The 18,997-nt window shown below is 47.4% G+C and overlaps 1 protein-coding gene across 1 annotated transcript in view; it reads right to left on the bottom strand.

The window, feature by feature from the left end:
- Positions 1-769: 769 nt before the first annotated feature.
- LOC140679530 (signal-transducing adaptor protein 2-like) overlaps positions 770-18,997 on the bottom strand; it is a 36,357-nt gene continuing 18,129 nt past the window's right edge. Inside the window, exons 7-9 of the mRNA XM_072915050.1 lie at positions 15,307-15,376; positions 982-1,084; positions 770-894 (exon numbers count right to left, since the gene is read on the bottom strand). Of these exons, the coding sequence (XP_072771151.1) occupies positions 770-894; positions 982-1,084; positions 15,307-15,376 (298 nt within the window). The remainder of the gene's footprint in view (positions 895-981; positions 1,085-15,306; positions 15,377-18,997) is intronic.

Genomic DNA, 18,997 nt, shown 5'->3' with positions numbered 1-18,997 from the left:
TGATTTGCAAATCATTGTATTCCGTTTATATTTACATCTAACACAATTTCCTAACTCATATGGAAACAGGGTTTGTACATTATACCAGTATTTTTTTTAAATTGGGTCGGGACCCCCCTGGGTGGGGTAGCAGAGAGCAGCAGGGGAGATGATCATTATATGAGTCTACACTAGTATTCATGTTAGAACGATACACAAGCCTTCAGCTAGGTGGCGGCAGTGCTCAATCTAATCAACAGGCTTCCCTGTTCTACCCCGTGGTAGTAGTAAGTACAAAGGAACAAGCTAACATAGGCAAATAAATGGAGAAGTTTGAGACTGGAATGAAAGGAAAAAAAGAGTCGTCAGCGGCATATATAAAAAATTTAACTCACACTGAGTTGTACCAGTGCAAAATAAATAAATATCAAGTTTTCAATAGTAATTCAATTTAGGAGGTTTGTGTGGGAATTTCTGTCCCCCAGGGGGGTCTTGGCAGAAAATAGTTGAGAATCACTACATTATACTGAGAAACGTATGATGCCATCTGGAGGTTAATGGAAAGGGAAAGAATATGAAGTTTCTTCTGAAAATACATTTTCCAAAAAGTTCTAGGTCAGCAATCACATAAGGTTCTAAACCTTAAAAAAATAAGTTTCTTGTATTGTTCCCAGAAAGTGAAAGCATACAACTTCCAAGATTGTCTTTGTGTGTGTGTGTGAGTGTGTGTAACGATCGGGATGTATTAAAATAGAAGAGTAAGCTTAATTTGGCATAGGGTCAATATTTTTCACTGGTAGCTTGTAGTGTTGATTCTTAACGTCGTAACTGGTTGAGTAGATAACATTGGCTTGAGATGCATAGAAGCAGTCCGCGATATCTTCTCTCCACTTTCACGATCAAAGACAACGAAAGCTGCAAAAGAAACAAAAGAGACAAAAGTCATAACTAGAAGTGGAGCCAAAGTTAGGACATGCATATGCGGTGTATCTATATACATACAGAGTTTCTTCTGATAGTGTTCCTCCCTGGGTAGAGGCTTCAGAGCACCTTCTGAGGTGTCCATAAAGTGCTTGATGACATCAGGTAGAGAAGTGCTGGTGACCTGAACAGACAACAAGACGTATTTCAGTAACTTACAGAAAATATGCAACATAGTGTCGTTTACAGAGCCATTTACATTTTTGCACAAGAGAGCAGATGTTGCAGAGGTCAAATATAAAAAAATATATATAACATAACATAAAAATCGTTATCTGTTACGGTGTGTTTAATTCCAAACATGCCACAGGAACTTCTATAGGAATTTCCCCCGACAAGCCCGCCACCACACGATAGCACACAATTCCCAAACAGGCTGAATATTTTGAAGTTGGAACAGTTTAAAACAGATTCAAAATGTGGGAGTTGTGGAATTTTGTGCCAAGCATGTCCCATTGACTTAAATTGGAATATCAAAAGAATTTGGAAATTTTGGGAAAAGCGGGAATTTTTTGAGAATGTTAAAAAACTTGAATGGTCTGAATGAGTTGAAATGGTTGGTGTTAGAATTTTTCAAATCGGTCGAGAAATGTTGAAGCAGTAACACGTTGAATTGAGAAATGGTATTATGGAATTCCTGGGATTTCGGGAAAACCAGGAATTTTTCCAGTTAAAAAAACCACTTAGTTTTTTGTCCTAATTAAGAGGAATGTTTTCCCGTTGGAACAGTTGAAGTGAGTTGCAAAATGTGGGAGGAGTAGTCGCCAAAAAAATGGGTGGAAATAGGGCTTCGGAAAACCAGGAATTCTGGAAAATCCTGGATTTTTTTTTAACTTAGAAAAATGATAGTTTGAATTTCCAGAATGGTGGAATGTGTTGAAGGTGGAATGGTTTGAATAGGTTGAAACATGTGCAAATGGTGAAGTTTGAAAAATGGCCAATTAATTTTGAATTGGAAAAATGTCCCGAAAAACCTGGAATTCTGGGAAATCTGGAAATTTTAGGAATTTTTCAAGGGAAAGCCCGCGATACCTGAATAAGCTGAACAGTTTGAAGTGGAAACGGTTTGAATCGGGTGAAAAATGTGGAAGGTAGAGCGCGCCAAAATCTGGAGAAGAAGAAGAATAAGTTGAAGTTGAAGAATAAATAGATACATTTTGGTGTAGAAAACCATGTGTGAATGCTTTGGAGCATTCACACAGTAAACAAAATCAGCAGCCTACTCAGTTGAGAACCACGACCCACATCGCATCGTGTACCAACAAAAAAGCTACACAGAAAATAAGGAAGGAGAACAGGAACAGAAATGCATGGAAAAACACAAGAAACCAATACATTTTAACAGATTATGACATGTTACTAGTTAAGTGTGTGACAGATAAATGTGAATTATGTCTCAAACACCCCCCATCATATAATGACCCATTTAATTGAAGGTTGTTAACCAATTCGATTAGATGGCTTTTTTTGCTCAATTAGCTTTATTGTTATTGTAAAAAAAGACACTCAAAAAACGAAACGTTCCAACCATTCACCTCCTATACCTACTAAATAAACAAATCATGAAACGACTGGACAAGTAATGGTTGTGTCTGTGACTGTTGAGGACACGTATGGCCGTTGGGAAGAATCTGTCCTTCAGTCTCTTTGGTCTCACGTTTGCGTTTACGTTTACCTCCTGTAAGGGGGAAGCAGCTCAAAGAGTTGGTGATCTGGGTGGCAAAGTTCTGATAATATTGTCTTTGCCCTGCTTAGGAAGCGCAAGGGAAAAATGTCCTCCAGAGGTGGCAACTGGCAGCCAAAAATATTTTCTATTTTCCTTACTACTCTCCGGAGATGCTTTTTATCCTCAGCAGAACACCATGAATGTCACACAGTCAGTTCACATGTAAGGACAGTTTAAATTGCTGCCCTAAAAAATGTAATTATTTGGTTTTGATCGTGAGGTACCAGGAACAAGACGAAGCAAGTTTCGACAAATGTGTGTGTGTGTGTCCAAAACACATGCCGAGGTTAGCTTTCGGTTTCATTGGACAACGCCCAAATAACTCCACAATTAGGGGAAGCAATGCGGATGAGGGTGAAAAGCAAACTTAAAGTTCATAAACAGCATCCTCCTGTGACACCACTGTTTCTCCAGGTGACTCAGGGTTGTGAGAACAGCTGTAGAGAGTGCATCCTCGGTTGATCTTTTAATTCTGTAGGCAAACAGATGTGGGTCGAGGGAAGGAGGAATAAATGTTCTGATGTGATTTAGGACCATCCACACACTTTTTTTGGGCTCTGGGAATCAGCACGGTGGAAGAGGGGTTAGTGCGTCTGCCTCACAATACGAAGGTGCTGAGTAGTCTGCGGTTCAATCTCAGGCTCGGGATCTCTCTGTGTGGAGTTTGCATGTTCTCCCCGTGACTGCGTGGGTTCCCTCCGGGTACTCCGGCTTCCTCCCACCTCCAAAAACATGCACCTGGGGATAGGTTGATTGGCAACACTAAATTGGCCCTAGTGTGTGAATGTGAGTGTGAATGTTGTCTGTCTATCTGTGTTGGCCCTGCGATGAGGTGGCGACTTGTCCAGGGTGTACCCCGCCTTCCACCCGATTGTAGCTGAGATAGGCTCCAGCGCCCCCCACGACCCCGAAGAGAATAAGCGGTAGAAAATGGATGGATGGATGGATGGATGGATGGCACACCCTGTTGTTGTTGCGCTCCAGTTGGGCTTCAATCTTCCTTCTGTAGGCCTCTTTCGCTTATTTATTACCCTCCTCAAATCTGCTCTGGCCGTGCTATACTGAAGTTTGTCGCCTGATTTAAAGGCAGTGTTAAGTTTTTAAGACCTTAACTCTCAGAACTGATTTTATGTTGGTTTCATTTAATCTCATCATACAGTCGTTAAACTATGTTTACACTTGTATTACAATTAAGAATTTCATGAATGTTTAAGATATAGACATACGACATTTTTAAACTGAAAATGTGAAATGATTTGACTTTTAAATTGGGTATTTTTTTAATTGCACTTCCAAAGACATGCACCTGGGGATAGGTTGATTGGCAACACTAAATTGGGCCTAGTGTATGAATGTGAGTGTGAATGTTGTCTGTCTATCTGTGTTGGGCCATGATGAGGTGGCGACTTGTCCAGGGTGTACCCCGCCTTCCGCCCGAATGCAGCTGAGATAGGCTCCAGCACCCCCTGCTATCCCAAAAGGGACAAGCGGTAGAAAATGGATGGATGGATGTATTTTCATGGTTATATTCTTACTTTATCGTTCTATTTTAACTCTTTATTTATTTTTTCCATTGTTATTACAGTCTTCTATACTGCATATGGTGTTGCTAGTACTGGAACCTGTCATGTGTGGGTCGAGGTGCCGGAACTGGTGCTTGCCGAGGTGCAGCGACTGGTGCTTGTTGAGGTGCAGCGACTGGTGCTTGCCGAGGTGCAGCGACTGGTGCTTGCCGAGGTGCAGCGACTGGTGTTAGCCGAGGTGCAGCGACTGGTGCTAGCAGAGGTGCGGCGACTGGTGCTAGCCGAGGTGAAACGACTGGTGCTTGACAAGGTGCAGCGACTGGTGCTTGCCGAGGTGCAGCGACTGGTGCTAGCCGAGGTGCAGCGACTGGTGATAGCCTTGGAGCAGGTTCAGGTACTAGCCTTGGAGCAGGTGCTAGCCTTGGAGCAGGTGCTAGCCTTGGAGCAGGTGCTAGCCTTGGAGCAGGTTCAGGTGCTAGCCTTGGAGCAGGTTCAGGTGCTAGCCTTGGAGCAGGTTTAGGTGCTAGCCTTGGAGCAGGTGCTAGCCTTGGAGCAGGGACAGGTGGCAGAGAGAATGGCGTCTTCAGGCCCACATGGGCTGAGGTTAGCGTGACCTTGGTGGAGGTGGCTTAGCTGGGGGTTGCGGCTTGGCATGCCGAAGGACTGGTGGTGGTGGCCGGGCCGGAGGTTGCTGCCTGGCTGGGCGCAGCTGTGCCACCCCCCCTAACACAGCTCCCAGCACTAGCCCCCCCCTCAAGAAGCAGATACCAAACACGTTCTTTGTGGTCTGGAACAGTCTTTAGGGGTGGGTGGGGGGAGGTCATGAGGGGGGTAGACTCCTCCCCTTTAGATTGTCCAGAATGTTTCTTTCCACCCCCCACCTGATATTGTGTGGGAGGACAGAAGGAAAAAGTCTGTGACGTGGACGGGGCTTGAGTCTTGGGGGATAGAGACTGACCTGGTGAGCAGGTCTGTAAAAAAATGTCCTGGTAATATTTTATTGTATAATTAAAGTGCTTGAGAGTCAGAATATTTAAAAAAAAAGTCTTGGTCTCTGACGTCATCACAAATGGGCGGAGTGACGTCATCAGGGGGCGCAAACGGAATGACATCATTATTGCCGCAGTCCAGGTGATTGACAGTCCAGTCGGCGAAATATTTGGCGAAGTGGTGAACTGGACCACCAAACTTCTGAGAGGATGACTGGGCTGCTTGAGGCGTGCTGTGTTCCAGAGGAGGAGACTGTGGGAGCGACGCGTCCTGACGGCGAGGCGAAGCCTTCCTTGACGGCTTCCGTCTTCGCCGGCGCGTCCGGTACTGCTGTGTGGTGGCGATGTCCTCGGGCCAGAGGGAGTCGATGGGGATAAGCGAACCTCCAGGTCCCCACATCAGACTCGACCTCTTCTTGGGCGAATAGCGGAGCATCTCCACTTCTATCGCTCGCAACACCATCCACGTACCTTCTTCCATCTCCTCGACATCCGTTGCAGGGGAACTTTATGCTGCTGGCTTCATTCTGTCACGTGTGAGTCGCCGCTTACTGAGGGGTTCGTTCCTTCGGGATGCAGACGGACCACTCCGGACAAGACGTGCAGGTAGGAGATGATTTATTTATCATAAATCATACCAAAAACAGAAAACAAGCAAAAGGAAAACGTGCCGATCGCACGGGAAGCTAAGGTAACCAACTAGCACAGGAATCATAGACTAGGAAACAAGAAATGCCAACGTAACATGTTGCGTATAGCAAACAATGAAGCCAGACCGAGTGTGGCAAGCAACGTGAATAAATAGCCCTCTGATTAGTGGTCCACAGCAGGTGAGCGTGCCGACCACTAAACAGAGGCAGGTGAACCCAATTAATCCCCATGGAAACCAAAACAAACCCAGAGGTGCACAAAACAGGAACTCAGGGAGTCCAAAACTAGCAGAACATAACTAAACAAAACATGATCCGGGCCACGGATCATGACAGCACCTTAATTTCCTTGAGGGTACAATGGATGAATAAAGGTATATCTAATTTAAGAATGGCAAAATGTTACTGAAAACATTGCCTGTGGAGTTAGTAAAGGTTTTGTAATAAACATAATTGGGATTCATCGATTCCAAGGTTTCTCATTGTTCCCAATTGGGTTCAGTTTTTCTTGCCCTGATGTGGAGGATGACGTTGTGGCTTGTGCAGCCCTTTGAGACATTTGTGATTAAGGGTTATGTAGAAGTCGCTGTCTTGCGGTTCCACAGATGCACGTCAAAGTGACCAAGCGCATAGAGTTTACAATAGGTTTTTAATGTTTTTCAACACCACCATCAAATACTCTGCTTTTTTTTGGACTTTTCAGTCTCTCTCCCAACTTCCTCCTCCTCCTGCACCCGGCCGCTCACTGTTACAGATGATTAGTTTAACACGTGCCACCTGCGCAAACTAATCAACTGCCAGCTGTGTCTCTCCGTCAGCACATGCCACGCCCCCGTCTGATGGCGCGCTGTTTTCAGCACCCTGGACAGAGGCGTTGACCTTTACTCCAACAGTGCGCTGATCACAATCACCTTCCACATACCTCCACCGCCAGACTTAGGTCGGGATATCGTCCGGCCGCGCCTACCCCCCCTCCGCATGAGAGCGGGAGACGAAGTCCGCCACGGCCATCTGCGTCCTCGGCCTATGGATCACTCTGAAATGGTAGGGTTGTAAAGCGAGATACCAACGGATAATCCGCGCGTTGGCATTTTTCATGCAGTGGAGCCACTGGAGAGGCCTGTGGTCCGAGCAGAGGCTGAGCGGGCGTACCAGAGGGCACCGACCGCCCACCGGATGGCGAGGCACTCCCTCTCCACCGTGCTGTACCGGCTTTCTCGTTCTGATAGTTTCCTGCTGATGTATAGGACGGGGTGGTCGTTGCCCTCCTTCTGCTGGGATAAAACAGCTCCTAATCCGCCTGCAAAAAAAATGGGAGGGAAAAATCAGGCATGTGCAGTACCGGCTCCTCGCAAAGTGCTTTCCTCATTTTCTCGAATGCCTGCTGGCACTGCTTCGTCCACTGGACCAGATCTGGAGCACCTTTTCGGGTGAGGTCAGTTAGTCGGCTGGTCAGGTCTGCAAACCGGGGGACGACCCTCCGGTAGTAGCCCACCAGCCCCAAAAACTGCCTCACCTCCTTTTTCGTCTTCGGGGTCGGGCAGGCCGCAACTGCCACGGTTTTGTCTATCTGGGGCCGCACCTGACCTTCCCCCAAGTGGTACCCCAGATACTGTACCTCCCTCCGGCCAACCGCGCACTTCGCCGGGTTGGCGGTGAGCCCCGGCCGCCTGAGGGACTCGAGTACTGACCCCACTCTCTGCATATGCTCCGCCCAGTTGTTCCCCTGGATGATGACATCATCCAGATAGGCGGCAGCATATGCCGCGTGGGGCCGCAGTACCCGGTCCATGAGTCTCTGAAATGTGGCAGGTGCACCAAAAGAGCCGAACGGAAGGGTCACAAATTGGTAAACCTTCCGGAGTGGAGAATGCCGTTTTTTCCTTAGACTTTGGAGACAAGGGAATCTGCCAGTAGCCATTAATCAAATCCAGTGTCGTGAAAAAACGAGCATTGCCCAACCGGTCCAGGAGCTCGTCAACCCGGGGCATCGGGTAGGCGTCAAAACGTGACACATCATTTACCTTGCGATAGTCCACACAGAATCGCACAGACCCATCTATCTTCCCTACCAGAACTATGGGGCTGCACCATGCACTGTGTGACTCTTCTATTACCCCCAATTCCAGCATGGCTTTTAATTCCTCCCGAACTACTTTGCGCTTGTGTTCGGGTAGCCTATAGGGCCGAGACCTCACCGTCAAGCCTGGGCTGGTCTCTATGTGATGCTTAGTTGAGGTTTGTGCGGCCTGGCAGGGGGGAGAACACTTCAGCAAAATGTTGATGCAAATTAGCCGCATCTGCTTTCTGTGACGACGTCAGATGATTATCACAGCGGAGAGGGAAGGGCCGGGAGGAGGGGGGAACCTCCGGCCCCAGCTCCTCGCTCTCCGCTATCGCCGTCACCATGGAGACAGGCTCCGCTTCCCTCCAACCTTTTAGTAGGTTGAGGTGGTATATTTGAGTTGCCCCACCCCGGTCAGACCGCCTGACCTCATAATCCACATCACCTACTCGTCGTGTGACCACAAATGGTCTTTGCCACTTGGCGAGTAATTTGGAGCTGGATGTTGGGAGTAATAAAAGTACTTTCCCTCCTGGTGAAAATAGTCTGAGTTGCGTCCCCTTGTTATACAGGCGCTGCTGACGTTCTTGGGCTTGGAGCAAATTCTCACGTGACAAGTGCCCCAATGTGTGGAGTTTTGCTCTCAAGTCCATGACGTACTGAATTTCGTTTTTACTGGGGCTTGGACCTTCCTCCCAGCTTTCTTTAACTAGGTCCAGTAGCCCGCGCGGCCTCCTGCCGAACAACAGTTCAAATGGAGAAAATCCTGTTGAGGCCTGAGGAACCTCCCGCACTGCAAATAACAGGGGATCCAACCATTTATGCCAATTTGATTTGTCCTTGTGTACAAACTTCCGGATCATGGATTTCAAGGTTCTATTCAACCGCTCTACCAGCCCATCAGCCTGTGGGTGGTAAACGCTGGTCCGAATAGATTTGATCCCCAATAATCCGTACAGCTCCTTTAACGTGCGTGACATAAAGGACGTGCCCTGGTCAGTCAGAATCTCTTTCGGGATTCCAACTGGTGAGATAACTTGAAACAGTGCCTGAGCGACACTCTTTGCAGAGATGGAGCGCAGCGGTACTGCTTCGGGATAGCGCGTTGCGTAATCTACCAGGACTAGCACAAAGTGATATCCCTGGGTGCTCGGGTGAAATGGTCCGACGAGGTCCATGCCAATTCGCTCAAATGGGACCTCTATGAATGGTCGCAAAGGGGCTCTAGGGGTGGCCGCGGGGTTGACTAGTTGACAGTCTGGGCAAGCCGCACACCAGCGGTGCACGTCTGCCCGAATGCCAGGCCAATAAAACTGGACCATTATCCGATTAAGTGTTTTATCATACCCCATGTGACCGGCCATTGGATTAAAATGCGCGGCCTGGAAAATCATTTCCCGACGGCTTCTTGGCACCAACAATTGGGTGATTTCCTCCCCTGTCTGAGTGTCACGACTCACTCTGTATAATCTGTCCCTAATCAATGCAAAGTGAGGGAAATCCCACGCTATCCCCGGGCGAACCCGCTGCCCATCAATTGTTATCACTTGGTCCCAGGTCGCGCGCAGAGTTTTTTCTCGAGACTGCTCGAGTGGAAAATCATCCATGGGACGCCATTGGGGAACCGGGGAAACCTCCTGTGAAGCCCGCGCCGGCTTCCCTTCCCCCACCCCCGGCAGCGTCGGATAATCTTGCGTCGCCGATGAGAATCCCCTTTTCCTACCGGTCGTGAACGCACCCCTGCGCACTGCTTTATTAACCCGTTAAATCCTGACTAATTGGTTCCCAAGATTAAGGGGTGCGCCAGGCGCAAATTTACAGCCACCTTAACACTATGTTTTTCCTCTTTGAAAAAAACTTCCACCGGCACGATAGGGTACTCGTGAATATCCCCATGCACACATTTAACCTGGTGGATCATGGACTGCTCGCAGCCCGAATCCACCATCGCCCGGTGTGTACTCCCTTGTAGCCTTACCGGTACATAGTACGTCTCTCCTGGCCCGGGGGAGGGCGCCGAAGGGTCGGCAACCCGGATCACCTACGCCACTTCCATCGATGGACATTCTCGCTGCAGGTGTCCGAGCCGCCCACACCTCCAGCACGCCTGCTCAGGCATTTGAGGCGCAATTTGCGGGGGACACACAGCGTCGGCAGCGGCCGGGGCCTGAGGGACAGAAAGCACAGCAGGGTTCTTTCAAAGCCGTGGCCACGGCTGGGCTCCCTCAGCCGGCGATGCACGCAACCTGCCAAAACTGGACGCTCCACTGCTTTCGTGGCCTTCTCTTCCTTCCTTCCTCCTTTCGCGGTGAACTGCCAGGTGATCCTTCGCCAATGCCGCTGCCAAGTCCTGAGTATGGTGGTAGCGGACCCACGCGGACGTCTGTGCCGGGATTGCCTCCAAGAATTGTTCCAGTAAGATCATTTCAATCACGTGACCAATCTGTCCGGGTTGCAGCCATCGTGTCGCCGCGTCCCTCAGCTGCTTCCCCAGGGCGAAAGGCCGCTCCTCCTATCCCAGCCTCATTGCCCGGAACCGGCGCCTGTGATCCTCCTTCGAGCCGCCCGTCCTGTCCAGCACCGCTCGTCTCATGTCTCGGTAATTTACCCGGGACACTGGTGGCAAACTGAGCGCCGCTCGCTGCGCCTCTCCCGCAAGCAGGGGCAACATCCTCACAGCCCACTCCTCCTCCGGCCACGCACGTGCTCCCGCCGTGGCCTCAAACATGTCCATGAATGTTTGTGGGTCCTCCGTTTCCGCCATCCGGTGCATCCCCACGGCCGCCAATGCTGGCTTTGCTGCCACGGGTGCCCCCGCTCTGGTCCTCTCGGTCATCACTCGCAGTATATGGCTCTGCTGCGCTATCTGTTCCTGCATCGCCTCCATTTGGCGATGGTTTGCCATGGACACTTCTGCCAGAAGCTTCCCCAGCGCCGCTATTGGGCTTGACGTTGACATTGTCTCTTTTTTTCTTTTCTTTTTTGTTGGGCGCCATGTAGAAGTCGCTGTCTTGCGGTTCCACAGATGCACGTCAAAATGACCAAGCGCATAGAGTTTACAATAGGTTTTTAATGTTTTTCAACACCACCATCAAATACTCTGCATTTTTTTTTGACTTTTCAGTCTCTCTCCCAACTTCCTCCTCCTCCTGCAACCGGCCGCTCACTGTTAAAGACAACAGATGATTAGTTTAACACGTACCACCTGCGCAAACTAATCATCTGCCAGCTGTGTCTCTCCGTCAGCACATGCCACGCCCCCGTCTGATGGCGCGCTGTTTTCAGCACCCTGGACAGAGGCGCTGACCTTTACTCCAACAGTGCGCTGATCACAATCCCCTTCCACAGGTTATATAAGTAAACTTTCATTGATTGATTGATTGATTCAGCCTACATCAAAAATTGTTTTTGAAGTTTGTCAGGACGTGGACTATGGAGTGGTTGTTTTTCCGAAACGCAAGTGAACTTGGACCGTACCAGACCACGTGTCCCCGAATCCACCGGGGAAGAGTTAGGTGGTGGCGACGCGTAGAGCGCCGCTGTACCTGACAAGGTAGGCGACTCGGGAAGGGCCACATCCGTGGCGGACGAGGAGGTCGGCGCACTTGGCGTGGCGGACGACCAGGTAGCGGCCACTTCCGTGGCCGACGAGGAGGCAGGCGCGTCTTCATCGTGGCAGGCGGCGAAGCTTGGCGTGGCGCGTCAGGCGGCGAAGCTTGTCGTGGTGGGTCTTGGTCTTGGCATGGCGGGTCTTGGTCTTGGCATGGTGGGTCTTGGTCTTGGCATGGAGGGTCTTGATTTTGGCATGGAGGGTCTTGGTCTTGGCATGGAGGGTCTTGGTCTTGGCATGGAGGTGGTCTTGGCATGGAGGGTCTTGGTCTTGGCATGGATCTTGGCGTCGTGGAGCTGCGACTGGCGGCACTTGGCGTCGTGGAGCTGCGACTGGCGGCACTCGGCGTCGCGGAGCTGCGACTGGCAGTACTTGGCGTAGCGGAGCTGCGACTGGCGGCACCTGTCGTCGCGTAGCTGCGACTGGCAGCACTTGGGGTCATGGAGCTGCGACGGGCGGCACTTGGCGTCGTGGAGCTGCGACTGGCGGCACTTGGCGTCGTGGAGCTGCGACTGGAGGCACTTGGCGTCGTGGAGCTTGGCGTGGTGCTGCTAGGCATGTTGCTAGCCTTTGAGCAGGGCGTGGAGCTAGCCGTGGTACAGGTAGCCGTGGTGCTAGCCGTGGTGCTAGCCGTGATGCAGGTGGAGGTGACCTAGTTGGGGGTTGCGGCTTAGCAGGCCGAAAAACCGGTGGTGGTGGCCGGACCGGAGATTGCGGCTTAGCAGGCCAAAGAACTGGTGGAACCACCCCACCAGCACAGCTGGACAGATTGTCCATAACGAACACCATGTTCAAACATAAGGGTGTCCATATGTGCACTTGGCACCAGGACACCCTAGGCCGGAGTTCCATGATCGACTTTGTAGTTGTGTCATCGGATCTGCGGCCTCATGTTTTGGACACTCGGGTGAAGAGAGGGGCGGAGCTTTCTACCGATCACCACCTGGTGGTGAGTTGGCTGCGATGGTGGGGGAGGATGCCGGACAGACCTGGCAGGCCCAAACGCATTGTGAGGGTCTGCTGGGAACGTCTGGCAGAGTCTCCTGTCAGAGAGAGTTTCAATTCCCACCTCCGGAAGAACTTTGAACATGTCACGAGGGAGGTGCTGGACATTGAGTCCGAATGGACCATGTTCCGCGCCTCTATCATCGAGGCGGCTGATTGGAGCTGTGGCCGCAAGGTAGTTGGTGCTTGTCGTGGCGGTAATCCTAGAACCCGTTGGTGGATACCGGCGGTGAGGGATGCTGTCAAGCTGAAGAAGGAGTCCTATCGGGTTCTTTTGGCTCATAGGACTCCTGAGGCAGCGGACAGGTACCGACAGGCCAAGCGGTGTGCGGCTTCAGCGGTCGCAGAGGCAAAAACTCGGACATGGGAGGAGTTCGGTGAGGCCATGGAAAACGACTTCCGGACGGCTTCGAAGCAATTCTGGACCACCATCCGCCGCCTCAGGAAGGGGAAGCAGTGCACTATCAACACCGTGTATGGCGAGGATGGTGTTCTGCTGACCTCGACTGCGGATGTTGTGGATCGGTGGGGAGAATACTTCGAAGACCTCCTCAATCCCACCAACACGTCTTCCTATGAGGAAGCAGTGCCTGGGGAGTCTGTGGTGGGCTCTCCTATTTCTGGGGCTGAGGTTGCTGAGGTAGTTAAAAAGCTCCTCAGTGGCAAGGCCCCGGGGGTAGATGAGATCCGCCCGGAGTTCCTTAAGGCTCTGGATGCTGTGGGGCTGTCTTGGTTGACAAGACTCTGCAGCATCGCGTAGACATCGGGGGCGGTACCACTGGATTGGCAGACCGGGGTGGTGGTTCCTCTCTTTAAGAAGGGGAACCGGAGGGTGTGTTCTAACTATCGTGGGATCACACTCCTCAGCCTTCCCGGTAAAGTCTATTCAGGTGTACTGGAGAGGAGGCTACGCCGGATAGTCGAACCTCGGATTCAGGAGGAACAGTGTGGTTTTCGTCCTGGTCGCGGAACTGTGGACCAGCTCTATACTCTCGGCAGGGTCCTTGAGGGTGCATGGGAGTTTGCCCAACCAGTCTACATGTGTTTTGTGGACTTGGAGAAAGCATTCGACCGTGTCCCTCGGGAAGTCCTGTGGGGAGTGCTCAGAGAGTATGGGGTATCGGACTGTCTGATTGTGGCAGTCCGCTCCCTGTATGATCAGTGCCAGAGCTTGGTCCGCATTGCCGGTAGTAAGTCGGACACGTTTCCAGTGAGGGTTGGACTCCGCCAAGGCTGCCCTTTGTCACCGATTCTGTTCATAACCTTTATGGACAGAATTTTTAGGCGCAGTCAAGGCGTTCAGGGGATCTGGTTTGGTGGCTGCAGGATTAGGTCTCTGCTTTTTGCAGATGATGTGGTCCTGATGGCTTCATCTGGCCAGGATCTTCAGCTCTCACTGGATCGGTTCGCAGCTGAGTGTGAAGCGACTGGGATGAGAATCAGCACCTCCAAGTCCGAGTCCATGGTTCTCGCCCGGAAAAGGGTGGAGTGCCATCTCCGGGTTGGGGAGGAGATCTTGCCCCAAGTGGAAGAGTTCAAGTACCTCGGAGTCTTGTTCACGAGTGAGGGAAGAGTGAATCGTGAGATCGACAGGCGGATCGGTGCGGCTTCTTCAGTAATGCGGACGCTGTATCGGTCCGTTGTGGTGAAGAAGGAGCTGAGCCGGAAGGCAAAGCTCTCAATTTACCGGTCGATCTACGTTCCCATCCTCACCTATGGTCATGAGCTTTGGGTTATGACCGAAGGGACAAGATCACGGGTACAAGCGGCCGAAATGAGTTTCCTCCGCCGGGTGGCGGGGCTCTCCCTTAGAGATAGGGTGAGAAGCTCTGCCATCCGGGAGGAGCTCAAAGTAAAGCCGCTGCTCCTCCACATCGAGAGGAGCCAGATGAGGTGGTTCGGGCATCTGGTCAGGATGCCACCCTAACGCCTCCCTAGGGAGGTGTTTAGGGCACGTCCGACCGGTAGGAGGCCGCGAGGAAGACCCAGGACACGTTGGGAAGACTATCTCTCCCGGCTGGCCTGGGAACGCCTCGGGATCCCCCGGGAGGAGCTGGACGAAGTGGCTGGGGAGAGGGAAGTCTGGGCTTCCCTGCTTAAGCTGCTGCCCCCGCGACCCGACCTCGGATAAGCGGAAGAAGATGGATGGATGGATGGACTAACAAACTACAAAAAAAGGATACAAATAAAAGGCGCACTCACAGGCGGAGATAAACTTGGCTAAGAAAACAAAAACTACGAAAAAGGCAAAACTATGGAAGTGAAACTAATAACACTTACTGTGGCATGGCATGAAGCATGAACTATAGTGGACATGAATATCATGGGTAGCAGAGGTAGTCTGGATGGTTAGGATATGTCACCAGGACGATCAAAAGATACAGACAGGCTTAAATAGCAGTGACATGATTAGTGACAGGTGTGCAAGTGCAAATGAATCTGGTGTGTGACATGAAACGTGAAACAGGTGCGTGACATGACAGGTAAAAACTAATGGGTTGCTATGGTGACAAAACAAACAAAAGTGCACAAAGAGTCCAAAAACAAAACCGAACATGACTAAAACAAAACATGATCACACAGACATGACAAAGTTAAAACAACATTGAAGTCAACCAGCTCCACTGAACAATTGTGCTTGATTTCCTCAAATAAAAGACTGGCATCATGACACAAATGCCATTCAATATTCTTCTCTGATGACCAACACCCAACATTTAGACATCAATTAAACTCACACAAGGTTTCACATTTTCATAAACTCAAGAACTGACTCACAGGATTGTCCAAATCGATGGTGAAGATGTTGTCGTGTTTCCGGCTGACGCGGTAATGTTTGAATATGGTGCTGAAATGGAGAGACAACAGGACAAACACAGAGGATAAATTAATGTGATGACACATAATGGACTTTTTATACAGCATGTGCAGCTTTTCATATATACCGTAATTTCAGGACTATAAGGTGCACTTAAAATCCTTTTTTTTCCTCAAAACTCGACAGTGCACCTTATAACCTGGTGCGCCTAATGTAAGGAATACATTTGGTTGAGCTTACCCACCTCAAAGCAATTTTATTTGGTTCATGGTGTATTGATAAGTGTGACCAGTTAAACATAAGAGATAAGTGTAGGCTGCACGGTTTGATATGTTTCAACATACGATTATTATTATTATGGTGTGTGTAGGTAAGACATATTATCTAGCATTTTGTTTCGCACTATCATGCACAAGTAACTTGTCTTACCTTCTAGTACCTGCTGATCTGTATTTGGGATCTGCGGAATTGCGCGGGCCCATCTTTGTAGTCTGTGGCGACGCCGTAGTCAATAAGCTTCTTCTTTTTCTCTATATCCTTGTTATGTGGCATTCATCCTCTGCTGTTGCCATTTCTAATACAAAGTAGTGTACAATTCTTACTTATATCTGTCAATAAATATGCCATGAAAGCGCTAAAACATACCGGTATAGTGAGTTTACATTATTCACCCAAGGATCTTTTAGTTATTAGTTTTTCACGGGACACATTTCCGGTGTTGTTGTTTCCGGATGAAGAGATGCTGCGCCGTTATTGATTTAAGTAATGTCTGAATGTCATTAAAACAGTTAGTTCCATCTTTTGACACTTCTTCCACTCCCGTCCTTGCACGCTACACTGCTACAACAAAGATGACGGGGAGAAGACGCTGTCGGAAGGTGAGCCACGTAAATAAGACCGCCCACAAAACGGCGCATCCTGAAGCGACTGTCAGCAAGCGCCTCGAAGATGATCTGTAAAACATAATCTATGCAACATTTTGACCAAAGAACCACCATTACATGCTATGTTGACCACAAGGAAGTGTTTTCCATTTTGAAAAAAAAAAATAAAAAAAATACTATGACTCTTTTAATGCTCCCTATGATCCGGTGCGCCTTATATATGAAAAACGATCAAAAATAGACCATCGGCAGTGCGCCCTATGGTTCAGAAAATACGGTGCTGTAAAGGAGTATGCATTTTTTTTTATAGATACACGCTTAGATGGATATTCCATCCCATGAGGAATTTTTTTTAAATAATCAAAAATAGTCCTAAAATAGTTTTCTGCACCAAATTGTATTTATGTAAAAGTGCTGCCCCTTTAAAGAGGTCAAATTATGATTTTTTTTTTTTTTACATTTAATGCAATCCTCAGCGCACAATCTTTGAAGACAACTCTGCGTGTGCTGTCAAGTTTGCAGATATTTTAGTACATGCAAAGTTTAGATCAAGCCCTAAGATGGAAATGACTGAGCAAAAGTATCAAATTGTATGTTTTGCAATGGATATGTTTAGATATACTGTAGAACAATTAGAACATGAACATTATATGTATATATTTTTTTACATTTAAAACACTTCCTTGTGGTCTACATAACGTAATGGTGGAGCTTTGGTGAAAATTCTGCATGGATTATGTTTTACCGACCATCTTCAAGCCTCTTTCTGACTGTCTCTTCAGAATGAGCCGTTTTTGTGAGTGGTCTTATTTACGTACCGAAGTCCTCATCCAGGGCCAAGCCACCTTTCAACTGTGTTTTCTCCCCGTCAGCCATGGTTTAGTTGTTGCTGCTTCCATATAAAGTCTACGGACAGATATAAGTTAGAACTAAACACTACTTTGTATTAGAATTGGCAACACCGGAGGATTCATTTGCATGTACGAGCCAGTCACAACAAGAGGATAGAGAAAAAGAAAGAACTCATTGACTACAGCGTCGAACTACAATGGCGAGCTCTACCATGAAACTTTACCATATATGGAGATATCCGCTAACTTCACCAATGGAAACGTCACAATTGGGGCAAATTCAAAATGGCTCATTTGGAGGAAGTACGAAGGAAGGCAAGATTGTTTTATAAATATCTCTGCAATGTATAATAATTTTGGGACTTATGCAGATTCCAAATACACAAAAACAGGTACCAATAAAAAAGAAAAGTTGGTTTTGTAAAAATAGGTCGCCTTTAACTTTAAAGTAAACGTGCATATTTTAGTATTTCAATAGTTTGTTGTTTATCATACACATTTCCGGTAATATAAATAATAAGTATAAAAATCGAATAAGTATAAAAAGAAAATCAAATTATTATTTTATAATATATATATATATATATATATATATATATATATATATATATATATATATATATATATATATATATATATATATATATATATATATACAGTATATAAAATATATATACAGTATATAAAATATATTGTCAAAGAACAAAAAAAAATCAAAAACAAAAGCAGAAGTATCAGGTAAATCTAATGTGAAAATGTTGGTTACTGTACTATTATTGAACATTTCTTAAATATTCAAAAAATAAGAGCAGAAAGTGTTTCCTCCTGTTAATAGAATAGATGGAATAGAAAGTACTTTATTGATCCCTGGGGGAAATTCAGCACCACAGTTCACTCACAATAGACAATAATAATAATAATAAATAATATAATATATTCTACATAATATATGAATAATATAAATGTATTCTATATTAGGGATGTCCCGATCCAGGTTTTTGCACTTCCGATCCGATACTGATATTGTTTTTGCATTTCCGATCCGATACCGATACTGACCGATACCGATACTGACCGATACTGGCCTATCCGAGCATGTATTGAAGTTTAAAGTTATTTAGCCTACTTAGTTGTCAGAATCATGTTGAAAAGGGTTTTAGTACTCTTGATAACAACTAGCCAGCTGAATTAGGGGAGTTTGAATAATACACAATGGTTGGTAACAAGAAACTGACCTGTTTATTCAAGGATAAACACAAAATAGACAAAATTATACATGACAAACAGAAATGGCATCATTGAACTAGGGCTGGGCGATATGGCCTTTTTTTAATATTGCGATATTTTAAGGCCATATTGCGATACACAATATATATCTCAATATTTTGCCTTAGCCTTGAATGAACACTTGATGCATATAATCACAGCAGTAAGATGATTCTATGTGTTTTGATTGATTGATTGAGACTTTTATTAGTAGGTTGCACAGTGAAGTACATATTCCGTACAATTGACCACTAAATGGTAACACCCGAATAAGTTTTTCAACTTGTTTAAGTCGGGGTCCACTTAAATTGATTCATGATACAGATATATACTATCAGATATATACTATCATCATAATACAGTCATCACACAAGATAATCACATTGAATTATTTACATTATTTATAATCCAGGGTGTGGAGGGGGGCGCCGGATGTAAGTGTCAAAAAGACAGCCAAAAGAGTTTGATATGAGAATAAATCTAAAGTTAAAATATAGGGTAGAAATGCACCCATTTGCAGGAAATGTAGTCTTGATTTTCAAAATTTTCTTTCAAGGCTTGCATGTCTACATTAAAACATTCTTCTTCATACTGCATTAATATATGCTACTTTTAAACTTTCATGCAGGGAAGGAAATCACAACTAAAAA

This window comes from Nerophis lumbriciformis, linkage group LG18 (assembly GCF_033978685.3).
Source record: "Nerophis lumbriciformis linkage group LG18, RoL_Nlum_v2.1, whole genome shotgun sequence".
NCBI lineage: Eukaryota > Metazoa > Chordata > Actinopteri > Syngnathiformes > Syngnathidae > Nerophis > Nerophis lumbriciformis.
The sequence above is the reverse complement of the archived record's forward strand: the minus strand, read 5'-3'. Positions and strand labels throughout refer to the sequence as shown.